Source organism: Dipodomys spectabilis, unplaced genomic scaffold (assembly GCF_019054845.1).
Source record: "Dipodomys spectabilis isolate Male_0828 unplaced genomic scaffold, ASM1905484v1 ptg000329l, whole genome shotgun sequence".
NCBI lineage: Eukaryota > Metazoa > Chordata > Mammalia > Rodentia > Heteromyidae > Dipodomys > Dipodomys spectabilis.
Genome location: NW_024871006.1, coordinates 1,141,833 through 1,154,230, shown reverse-complemented (window position 1 = coordinate 1,154,230; position 12,398 = coordinate 1,141,833). Strand labels below are relative to the sequence as shown.

The 12,398-nt window shown below is 44.6% G+C and overlaps 1 protein-coding gene across 5 annotated transcripts; it reads left to right on the top strand.

Moving 5' to 3' along the window:
• Positions 1-543: 543 nt before the first annotated feature.
• Positions 544-9,597, top strand: Amz2 (archaelysin family metallopeptidase 2). 5 transcript variants are annotated; one of them, XM_042702676.1, is made up of 8 exons: positions 544-577; positions 1,009-1,154; positions 2,530-2,812; positions 3,349-3,522; positions 3,613-3,741; positions 6,007-6,170; positions 7,500-7,676; positions 9,393-9,597. In XM_042702676.1, the coding sequence occupies exons 2-8, from the start codon at positions 1,131-1,133 to the stop codon at positions 9,546-9,548; spliced, it is 1,107 nt and encodes a 368-aa protein (XP_042558610.1). In that variant the 5' UTR covers positions 544-577; positions 1,009-1,130; the 3' UTR covers positions 9,549-9,597. The 5 variants fall into 5 exon arrangements, with proteins under 5 accessions (XP_042558610.1, XP_042558609.1, XP_042558611.1 ...); XM_042702675.1 differs by having other exon boundaries at positions 548-572; XM_042702677.1 differs by lacking the exon at positions 544-577 and adding an exon at positions 583-600 and having other exon boundaries at positions 1,027-1,154.
• Positions 9,598-12,398: the final 2,801 nt, after the last annotated feature.

The window sequence follows — 12,398 nt, the reverse complement described above, 5'->3', positions numbered from 1 at the left end:
GGTTACATTAACTCAAGGCCCCACGGTTTGTAAAACCACGGCCGGCGGTCCCCGCGGGCCCAAAGGGAAATGCGGCCTCCGCCGCAGGTGGCTGGGTCCCAGCGGCCCGGGGGGGACCCGGCCCGGCCCACGGCGCCCCCTCCCGGGCAAGAGGGGGAAAAGGCGGGGACGGAGGCGGGCCGCGGCGCCGCCTTCGGGGCCAGAGCGGAAGGCGGCGAGGACCGGGGCGGGTTTCGGTACCTGGTGGCCCTCCCGCCACCAGCCGCTCAGGGAAGACCGCAAACTCGAGCTCCCCGCCGGCCGCAGCGGCCGCGCGTCTCCGCGCGTGGCGAGGAGGCGTGACGCGAACAGGGCGGGACCCGTTGGGCGGGGCCTTTGAGGGCGGAGCTAAAGCAGCGGGCAGGCATTGGACCAATGGACGCATCCGGATTGGAGGGCGAGGCCTTGAAGGGGCGGCACTAAAGACGGCGGGGCGCGGCGGCGCCTGTGGGCGGGGTCTGGGGGGGGGGACGCACGCGTGCTGGGGCGGCCGCGGGAGGCGGGAGGGTGGAGCCGAGGCGAGGCCTGTCCGGGTGAGGTGGGCGCACGGGGCCTGTCAGGGTAGGACAGCCCTGTTGGAGAGGACGGGGCGAGGGTAGGAGCGGCCGCGGTCGGTAGGGAGGGGTGCGGATGTGGGCGGGGTGGCCGCGGCGGAAGCTGCGAGGCCCGCGGGCGGGGGCGGGATGCCACCCGGTGCGAGGCCCGGGCTTCGTTGATGAGGTCCCTGAGGAGGAGAGGAGGCCAGCCGAGAGTCCCGGGAGAGGCCCCACCCCACCCTCACGCGGGGACTGGGTCACGCCTGGACTGGACCGAGCCCGAAATGGGAGTTGCTATGGGCAACCAGCTAGGGTGATCAGACCCTGTCTCCTGGGATATTCCTGATTTTAGGACATAACCATTCCTCCCCTCTCCCCCCCCCCCCCCCCGTGGTGACCCTGTGCTGCCTCTTCTGCCCCTCTTCTAATTTAGCGTCTCCACCCGTATTAGACCTGGACATGCAGGCCTCCTGACCTTTCACCCTGCCTTTCCAAAAGTAGAGCCCTCCATAACACTTTTCCGAATATGCTAGTCCTTGTAAGGGAAACACTTCAATGGAGCCTTCCTCCTTTATAAAGGTAGGTGGGCTAGAAGAGAACGCCTTGTTTTATATTACTGTCCCGTAGAAATCAGATTTTGCCCCGCGCCAGTGGCTGAGATCAGAGGATCTCACGCCAGAGGATCTGCCAGGCCAAGGCAGACACATCCGTGAGACTCTTTATTTCCAGTTAACCACCGAAAAGCTGGAAATGGGAACTGTGGCTCAAATGGTAGAATGGCAAGTCTTTTTTTTTTTTTTTCAGTCCTGGGGCTTGAACTCAAGACATGGGCACTGTCCCTGAGCTGCTTTTGTGCAAGGCTAGCACTCTACCACTTGAGCCACAGCACCACTTATGGCTTTTTCTGGTTATGAACCCAAGGCATCATACATAGTAGGCAAGCACTCTACCACTAAGCCTCATTCACAGCCCAGAGTGCCAGTCTTGAGTAGAGAAAGCCAAGTAGGAGTGTGAGACCCTGAATTCAAGCCATATTACCAATGCAAAAAAGTCACAGTTTACCCCAGATATATAGTAATGAGGATGATTCTATGTGCAAATTAGAACTTCAATTGATTCCAGAGAATAAAAATCAGCTTAACATTTCCTCTTAGCTCTCACGTCACTAAACTGAAAACCTAGATAATCAGAAAATCTGATAGGATGGAGACAGAGATAATTCAATTGTTTCCTTTTCCAACTCAGAAACCTTCCTGGTATTACATCTGTTTGATCCACTCAACTGCAGGATGAAAGCTGTACATAGGAGCACAAAGTGAATGGAAGACAACTGTCATTGTGAGTCTGGCTTTTGATTAGACATCCCCAGAGTGTCATGACTGAGGCAGCTGAGACAGCTTGTCAGCCTGCAGCTAAGTCACAGAAGTGGGTACTTAGATGCTTTCTCTTTATGTTCGATTGTTGACTATCTTTGAGTCACACTGGAAACAATGAGTTTATTTCATGTGGCTCTAATGAGTCACCTCATATTGTGGTTATTACTCAAATGACAGAGCAACATCAGATATTAGGAGACCATTACGTTCTGTTTGCTTCTTTGGTGGGTTGTTTGGTTTGATTTTGGAGACAGTCTCACAGTGTAGACCAGACTGGTCTTGAACTATGATAACCCTGTCTCAGCCTTCTGAATATTGGAATTACAGGAGTGCACTACCACCTTGGCTCACCACTAATTTTTATAAGAAAAACAGATTCTGTATGAGGATGGATTGAATGGTTTTCAATGCCTTGGATAATTTCCCCAGGGAAACAGAAAGTAGAGAAACTATTCTAAATGTGACTATTCTAAGACATTTAGCAATCAGTCATACCAATCTAGGGAGCAATGAGAAATGTATATCTCATGAATAGGTGAAAGTCCCCAGTGTGGTTTTATCTTTTTTTTTTTTTTCAGATGTACGTATTTCGGCACTCTGAACAGACACTAAAAACTGCCCTCATCTCAAAGAACCCAGTGCTTGTGTCACAGTATGAGAAACTAGATGCTGGGGAACAACGCTTAATGAATGAAGCTTTCCAGCCAACCAGTGATCTCTTTAAGCCTATTACTTTTCAATCACAGTCAGATTGGATTATTTCCCACCCTGAGGTTCCCCAAGACTTTGAACAGTTTTTCAGTGATGCCTACAGAAAGACACCGACTCCAGAGAAGCACACTATTTATATACAGTCTATAGGTATGGTTTTGTGTGATTTGCTTTGCAGTGGTGCTGTGGTCAGAGACTCTTTGGATTGTTGGCCTGATTCATGTGGAGGCAAGCCTGTTTTGGCCTCCCCTTGAACTGTAGTCTGGGCTGGCCTCAAACTCAAGATTCTCCTACTTCAGCTTCCCAAGTACTTGGATTATAGTCATGTGCCATTACACCTGGTTTAAGTGGCAAACTTTTATGATTTTTTTAAGAGTTGGAAATTGAATCTTGGACCTTGTGCATGCTAGGCAGCAGTCCATTTGTCAGTATTTTGCATTAGTGTATGATTGTACCAAAGTGAAGGGTTTCATTGTGATATTGGCATAGATTATGATCACTTGTGATGCTCATTGAAGAGGTTTTGTACTAAACTGACTTAAAAATGAACATTTTGCCACCAGCAACTGTGTTTAGAAACATAGCGATTATTGTTTTTGTAACGTCAAATTACTAGCTTATAGAGTGAAGGCAAGATTGGATATTTTGATCATTATAAAGTCTTAAAATTGTCTCCACTATTATAGGATCTCTGGCAAACACCAGAGTTATCAGCGAAGAATATATTAAGTGGCTGAAGAGCTACTGTGAAGCATTTTTCTATGGTCTGACAGTAAAACTCCTAGAACCGGTGTCTGTTTCTGCCACAAAGTGTTCCTTTCGAGTTAACGATCACACACAGAACCTACAGATTCATGCAGGTGAATGCAGCAACTTTACAGCTGGAATTTACCAAAGGAAATTCATGTATGATGTATGCAAACACACATATATATTTCTTTTTAAAATAGGACATATCCTGACGTTTTTAAAAAAGAAGAAACGTGAAGATGCCTTCTGTGTTGTGGGGATAACAATGATAGATCTTTACCCAAGAGACTCCTGGAACTTTGTCTTTGGACAGGCCTCTTTGACGGATGGTATTCCTTTTTGACATTGTTTGATGGTAGAAACTTCTGTAACGTGAGAATATTTGAAGATATTAAAAGAGAAAGCATTCTAGCCAATGATAGCTTTGATATTTAAAACTGTATGGTATTTGCAATGAAGGACCATTCATGCTATTGTGGGAAGTAGATTCTCCAGAGACTCTGATCTGGGTTTCTCTCTAGCTGTTTGACCTTGAGGTAATGTTACCTATTTCACATGAGAGTCCTACGGGCAGTTCCCCTGCCATGACCCTACCAACAAGCTGTCTTGGATATTGGGTCATTTTTCTCTTGCTAACTTTTAATCAGAAGTTCCTCCTTCAGTTGTTAACCTGGCAGAAATGGAAACATTAAAAATAACTTCAAGGCCAGGAATTGGTGGCTCACGCCAGTAATCCCAACTGTTCAGGAGGCTGAGATCTGAGGCTTGGGGCAGGAAAGCCCAAAAGACTCTTATTTCCACTTAATCAGTAGAAACCTGAAAGTGGAGATCTGGCTCAAGTGGTAGAGCATCAACTTGGAGTGAAAAAGCTAAGGAAGAACACTCAGACCCAATTTTGCTATTGCTAGCTAGTTTATCTTGTACCTTTGAGGCCAGGATACATTTATTTCTATTTTCAACTATTTTTTTTTGAGAGAAGGATATGTTTTTAAAGATTTTTGTGATGATGAGACTTGGTAAAGTTGCAGGGAGACTCTGAGATGCAGTGAGACAGTATCATACCACAGGTTTGAAGTTGGATATTTTAAAATTGAGAAACATTTATTACTAGTAAAGTGGTCATCTATTTGTAAGAAACAGAAGGCATACTTTTCCAAACAATACTATTATATAAAGTAGCCTCACAGTTGTTTGCCCAGAGGAGGTCACTTTAAGTAAGTATGTGAGTTGATGTAGTTTTTTTCTTAACCTCCAGAATAATATCTTATCCTAAATTTCACCTCTCACTTTCTGAAAATGAGGTAAGGAACATTCTTCTGAATCAAATTGCAGTGGATAAACTTCCTCTGAGTTTATTTCCTTACCAAAAAAAAAAAAAAAAGTGTCAGGGGCTAAGAACACAGAGCCCTTGGTTAGCTTGAGCAGGGCTCTGGATTCCATCCCCAATACTGCAAAGCAAAAATGGAACATGATTAAAGAAGGAGCTGAAAGGGTGGCATAAATAAAAGCGATCATGTAAACAAGTCCAGTTATACAACAGTCTCCCACAGTGACTGCAAGCTGTGCAGTCTGTGCAGGCAGAGATGGTAGATAGAACTGTAAATGTTACACAGGAAGTCAGTGACCAGGGTATTTATTCTGGTCACCGGATACCACCCACAAAATAGAAGTGTGCTGTACTTTACAAAAGAGTGAGGGGGAAGGAGGAGGTTATTGCCCAAAGTCGTGCTCCAAACCATATTTTTGAGATATCAAGGGCCAAGGTGGGACATGAGAGGAAGCCAGGAGCCCTTGCTAGACATGAGTGAAGCAGAGATCTGTGTGTTGTTTCTGCAGGTAATCCTCATGGCTGTGTTCATGGGGTTATTTTTCATGACTCCATTTAGAGTGCTTTTGAAAAAAAAAACAACTTTTTTTTTTGGGGGGGGGTGGTAGTACTGGAGTTTAAAGGCACTTGGCTAGGTTGGCACTTCACTGCTGAGCCATGCCTCCAGCCTTGTTCGTCACTGGTTATTTTTTAGAATAGGGACTCACTTCCCACCCAGACACACACCTGGACTGCAGTCTTCCTACTTTATGTTTCCTGTAGTTGTGAGGATCACAGGGGTGGACCACCTTGTCCAGCGTCCCTTTGTGGAGATGACATCTTATGGACTTTTCTACCCTGGCCTGGAACTTCTGTCCTCCTGACCTCAGCTTCCCACTTTGCTTGCCATGACAGGCCCAGACTCTTGCATCCAGTGATGAGTTAAGAAGTAAAGTTTACTGCCTACACTGGCCTTGAGCCAGTAATCTTCCCATTTTTAGCTCCTCCCACTCCCCCTCCCCACTAGAAATATAGGTGTGAGCCATTGGCACTTGGCTCAACATTTTTCATTTTGACCATTAAATTTCACAGAGGAAAGCAAATTGGGTAGCAGATAAAGATTCTGATAGGGAAACCAGGGGGAAAAGTCCTCTTTATGTTGGCAAATCCTAAGTGTATTAGACTCTGGGAATAGTAGTACCGAGGTGCACTCTCTGAGTAGATGTTCTAGCAAGCATCTTCCTGTAGGAATCTCACCCTCCACCTCTGGTTGCTGTTATCTTTACAGGTGTGGGGATATTCAGCTTTGCCAGGTATGGCAAGGATTTCTATAGCTCCCACTATAAGGGCAAGGTGAAGAAGCCTAAGAGAGTATCTTCTAGTGACTATTCCATCTTTAATAACTACTATGTCCCTGACATCACTAGTGCATTGCTGCTGCGATCCTGTAAGGTAAGTTGTTTAAATATACTACAAGAACAAGCCCGGTGCTGGAGGCTCACGCCTATAATCTTAGCTACTCAGGAGGCTGAGATCTGAGGATAATGGTTCAAAGCCAGCCCGGGCAGGAAACTCCGTGAGACTCTTATCTCCAATAAACCACCAGAAAACTAGAAGTGGCACTGTGGCTCAAGTGGTAGAGCACTCACCTTGAGCTGAAGAGCTGAGAGGCAGTGCCCAGGCCCAGAGTTCAAGCCCCATGACTGACAAAAAAAAAAAAAAAAAACCAAGAAACTACAAGAACATTAAAAAAATAAATGAGAGAGAGAGACTGTAATTGCTTAGGGCATATACTATCAAGTACATAAGTGAATTTGGATCATTTGTATACTTTTGGTTGCTCTTGCTGGACTAAAATAATCAATAAAGACAGAATTTTAACTGGATGCCTTTACAACAAACTTTACAATACTGGTGCAAGGTTTGGTCCTGCTGCCATAGGCAGACGGGCTGTTCCTTTGTCCTCACAGTTAATCGTTCTTGGATTCCAGTATTCTCATTCAGGCTGCTATGATCACAGAGAAAAACTGCTTTCCTTCCCATGGAGGCTGGAGAACCTTTGTTTTCTGGCCTGTCCCGGAAAACTTCTGTGACAATTCCTAACATCTCCCTCCCCTCCTGCTCCTTGCAACACACACAGCTTGCAGCCCTTTGGAAAGCCTGTCCTCCCATTTCCCCCTTAGTTACATAGCTTAACATGTTCTGCTTTCCCCAGAACTATTTGTTGGGCTTTGAGAAATAAGCCTCTTAGAACTGTTAAGCTCAAAGAAGGTTCCAATAGTGTCCTTAGTACCAGCAGATCAATCCCCGACTCTTCCTCCCAGTTGGAGCCGGGGGTGGGGGGCGGGCGGTGGAAAAGGCCCAAGATCTGAACTGTAATAAGTAACCTGACCAAGAGTTAAGTGTTCTCAACCAAGGATGAATTTACTACCCAGGGGTCTGGAGACATTGTCCATGGCCACAGTTGGGGAGGGTTCTCCTGTTATCTAGTGGATAGAGGCCAGGAATGCTGGAAAGCTTCCCATAACACCCAAGACTGCTCCCTCCAGATGACATTAACCATCCAACAGTCAGCAGTATGGAAGGACAAAGTGTGGTCCAGAGGATGTTAAGCAAAGCAAGTAAGGCATTGGGACATTTAGGAAACGATAGATTACTAAGTCTGGAGATCTGAAACTCTTGAGTTAATTCCTGTAAATCTGTTTCTTGGAAAAGCAGGCAAAGTGATGTGTAACTTGATGATGGTGGTGCTGTAATGCCACAGTGTTGAATGTCTTGCAGACTTTAACCCATGAGATTGGACACATATTTGGACTGAGACACTGCCAGTGGCTTGCATGCTTAATGCAAGGCTCCAACCACTTGGAAGAAGCTGATCGGCGTCCTCTAAACCTTTGCCCTATCTGCTTGCGCAAGTTACAGTGCGCTCTTGGCTTCAATATTGTGGAAAGATACAAGGTAAATTTGGGGGCTGATTGGAGGGAAGTGATTATTTAAGAAGCAAGCTGATATGTTCTATTAGATCCTGTAGGGTGATGATTTATCAGAGGAAATCATTGTAGGAACATGCAGGAAGTTGTGGTTTAAAAAAAAAAAAAAAAAAAGCAAAGAATCCTCTCCCTTGAAAACTTCATCTTGACTCTGTCTCACACTTACAATTCAGTGGCTAATGGTGACAGTTTATTTCCAATCTATTTAGGACAGGAGAGATTGATTGACTTTGCAAAAGAAAATAAATATTGAGGCTGGGCACCGGTGGCTCATGCTTGTGATCCTAGCTACTCAGGAGGCTGAGATCTGAGGATCACGGTTCAAAGCCAGCCCAGGCAGGAAAGTCCATGAGACTCTTAACTCCAATAAACCACTAGAAAACCGAAGTGGCGCTGTGGCTTAAGTGGTAGAGGACTCGCCTTGAGCTGAAGAGCTGAGGGACAGCGCTCAGCCCCAGAGTTCAAGCTCCACGACCGAAAAAAGTAAATATTGATAAGTGTAGTAAAGTTCATTTTTGTAAGTCATATAAATGTGCATATGTGATTATACCCATTAGGAGGAGGGGATGATTTCCTTTAAGAGAGAAGAGGAAAAGTAATTTTCATAAGTATGCATGTGTGTCCACACATATTGGTATGTATGTGTGTGGACTTAAATGTCTACATTCAGGGCTGGAAGTGTGGTTCAGCAGTACAGTACTTATCTAGTCAAGTATGAGGTCCCAAGTTCAAACCACAGTACTGCCACACAAAAAAGTGTACATCTGCCAGGTGCCGGTGGCTCACACCTGTAATCCTAGCTACTTAGGAGGTTGAGATCTAAGGATTGAGGTTCAAAGCCAGCCAGGCAGGAAAGTCTGTGAGACTCTTATCTCCAGTTAACCACCAGAAAACCTGAAGTGTCTCTGTGGCTCAAGTGGTAGAGCACTAGCCTTGAGCTGAAGAGCTCAGACACAGGGCCCAGGCCCAGAGTTCAAGCCCCACAACTGACCCCCCCCCAAAAAAAAATATATATATGTATCTATATCTGTGTCTTTGCATACATGTCTTTCTAAGCCTTGTGTCCACTTATATTAAACTAAAAGTATAATGAAATGTCTTATAGGGTATTTAATAAGTTGAGGAAATAAAGCTATTATTATCCTACCATTTGAAATTAAATAGTATAAGAATAGTGTATTTACTTTTCATCATTTTTCCTCTGATACTCTTACAAATATGTATATAGTCTATGCTATTTCATTCAATATGTTATCTGTGCTATTTTATATTCATGGCAATCTTTATCAAATTCAGTCTTCATGAGTTAATAGATTAGATCACAGTGTAGACAACACTGAATGCCAATGTTTTTTTCTTGCCTGACTGTTGTGCTGTGATTCACTAAAATGTAGATACTTAGCTGGATGCCAGTGGCTCACGACTGTAATCCTAGCTACTTAGTAGGCTGAGCTCTGAGGTTCCTGGTTGGAAGGCAGCCTGGGCAGGAAAGTCTGTAAGACTCTTATCTCCAGTTATCCAGCAAAAAATCCTGAAGTGGGGCTTTGGCTCAAATGATAGAGCAAAAAAAGCTAAGAGACAGTGTCCAGGCTCTGAGTTCAAGCCCTAGTACCAGCACAAAATTCTATTAAAAAAAAAAAGTGTAGATGAGCAAATAAAATGTGAAAGTTTTCTGTCTTTCCAGGCACTGGTGAGGTGGATCGATGAGGAATGCACTGACACGCCAGCTCCAAAGCCCAGCTGTGAGAATGCCGTGAGTGTGCCGAAACCAGTGGAAGCCTTTAAGGAATGGAGAGAGTGGGTGGTAAAATGCCTTGCTGTTCTCCAAAATCAGGAGTAATTAAATCAGTCCTTGCATATTACTTTCATTGGGTGGAGTCCTTTATTGGGGAAAAAAAAACCCCATTTGCCCATTCTATGCAATGTCTGAGTAACAGATTAGAACCTTCTTTTAAGTAGCAGGACTGAAAGGAGGTTCGTTGTGGATAGTAAAAAGCATTTTATCAGGCTGGGAAGGTGGCTCAGTGGTAGAGCACTTGCCTTGCATGCATGAGGCCCTGGGTTTGATTCCTCAGCACCACCTAAGCATTAAAAAAAAAAAAAAGCCAGAAGTGACGCTGTGGCTCACGTGGTAGAGTGCTAGCCTTCAGCTGAAAAGCTGAGGGACAGCGCCTGGGCCCAGAGTTCAGGCCCCACAACCGGACCCAAAAAAAAAAAAAAAAAAAAAAGCATTTTATCTTACTAGCCTGCTCTGAGGCAGTAAGTACATCATTTCTATTTTAAAATGTTTACGTCTCACAAGAAAGCTAAGATTAGTAATAGCTAGCTACTACATAAATAAATACTTTAAAAGTAGCTCTATATATGTTTCAGGGAATAAACCAACAGTCTTGCAGGGGTGGCTTTTGTTTTTAGAAGAGATGCTGCTGTCCCTCGCAGGTCACCATTAGGAAATTCCATAGGCTCGTCTTTCATTCTCTACCCCTCTTTTTCTCTGATTATTTCCTACCCTCTAGGGTGCTTTTCATCTCTCTTTGCTTTTTATCAGCTGATCTCTCTCTAAAAAAAAAAAAAAAAGCAACAGCTTGTGACAGATTTTAACAGTTTAAGGTATACCCCCCTCTCAAAAATATTTATAAGAGCCGGGTTTTAGCGGCTTACACTTGAAATCCTCGCTACTCAGGAGGCTGAGATTTGAGGGTTATGGTTCAAAACCAGCCCAGGTAGACACACCTGAGAGACATGTATCTCTAGCCAACCCTTAGAAAGCCAGAAATAGAGCTTTGAGTCGAAAATGCCAAGCAATAGCTTGAGGCTCTGAGTTAAAACCCCTGTATCAGTGCCTGTGTATGCACACACACACACACACACACACACACACACACACACACACACACACACAGAATATAAGTGATACTTGGCCTACAGCACCTTGGGGTGAGGTTACATTGCCATTCTGAGCTATAACTGATCTTGGGTCGATATTTATGTTTATGTGTGTGCTCTCAGTCTATAGCTTAGAGAAGATTGAGGCTTATTCCTGTAATGCCTTGCTTAGTTTGCATTGTGAGGTGTTTGATGGGGAGAGGATGCTGTGAGTTGATCTGCTGGGAGGCCATGATTCCCATGATGGAGACCCTGCAGGTAGTGACAGTTGCCATGGTGGCAATCAGGTTGATAAGCTTGGACTTGAAAAACTACCTCTGCTATATCACCATGTCCTGGAGATGTAGAAGTGAGACTATATCGTTTTCCTGGCTGCCTGTGAGCTGACACTAAGAGCATTTTCCACTTTGCCATCTTCAGACTTAAGGGTATTTAGTTTTCTTCTTTTTTTTTTCTTTTTCCTTGTGCTTTGAAACCAAAACTCTCACCATTGTTATCTACGCAGTCTGTTGGAAGGCGCAGTCTATATTTAATGATTTCCTTTACGTTCCACATTTTTAACTTGATTAAACTGCTTTAAATTGTTTTTTCAGGAGTCTTTGTTGTTTTTTTTTTTATTATGTAGTACAAAGGGGTTTCAGTTCCACAAGTCAGGTTATGAGTACAGTGCATCTTGATCAATCTCACGCCTTCCATCCTTCTCCCATCTTCTCCAATCCCGTTTCTACCCTCAAGTTACATAGTTGAGTGTTTACATAATGTACATTGACTATAATGACTGTAATTGCTCATTCTTTCTCCTCATTCACGTGGCCCTGTTACCCTAAGCCACTTCAGTTATGTTAGAAAAATGTTTTGAAGCCAGGCATGGTACACACTCTAGAACGTGAGGCAGGGGTCCTTCAACTTGAGGTCCTTGCTAGCAACATAGTGAGTCCCCAGGTCAGTCCAGATTACACAGTGTTTCCTCATCTCAGTAAAACCAACAAATAACAAGAGAAAAAAAAGTCTGCTATTATAATTAATTAGAGGGCTGGGAAGGTGGCTCAGTGGTAGAGTGCTTGCCTTGCATGCCTGAGACCCTGGGTTGGATTCCTCAGCACCACATAAGCAAAAAGAAAAAAACCGGAAGTGGCGCTGTGGCTCAAGTGGTAGAGCGCTAGCCTTGAGCTGAAGAGCTGAGGGACAGCGCCCAGGCCCAGAGTTCAGGCCCCACGACCGGACCCCCCCCCCCAAAAATATATATATATATATAAATAAAATTAATTAGAGAATAGTTGGCCATTCTAATCCTCAGATGGAACACAGAATTTTATAGATTTTGTCTGAGGGCTGGGAAGTTGGCTCAGTGGTAGAGTGCTTGGCCTTGCATGCATGAGGCCCTGGGTTGGATTCCTCAGCACCACATAAGCAGAAAAAGCCGGAAGTGGGGCTGAGGCTCAAGTGGTAGAGTACTAGCCTTGAACTGAAGAGCTGATGGACAGCGCCCAGGACCAGAGTTGAGGCCTCACGACCGGGGGGGATTTTGTTTGAGTTTTATTTCTTTGAATAATGTGTTTATTATCAAGGTACTGTACAGAGGGGTTACCATTTTGTAAGTCAGGTAATGAGTGTATCTTCCTTCCTTCCTTCGTCTCTCTCTCTCTCTCTCTCTCTCCCTCTCTCTTTCTGAGACAATGTCACCCCTTCTTTTGCTTTCCCCCAGTTACCCCCTCCTGAACAATGAACTTTATGGCCCATTCTCATACATTTTTGTTCATTGTCAAACAAGGGAATGACATCTAGTCCTGTAGGTCTGTATTAG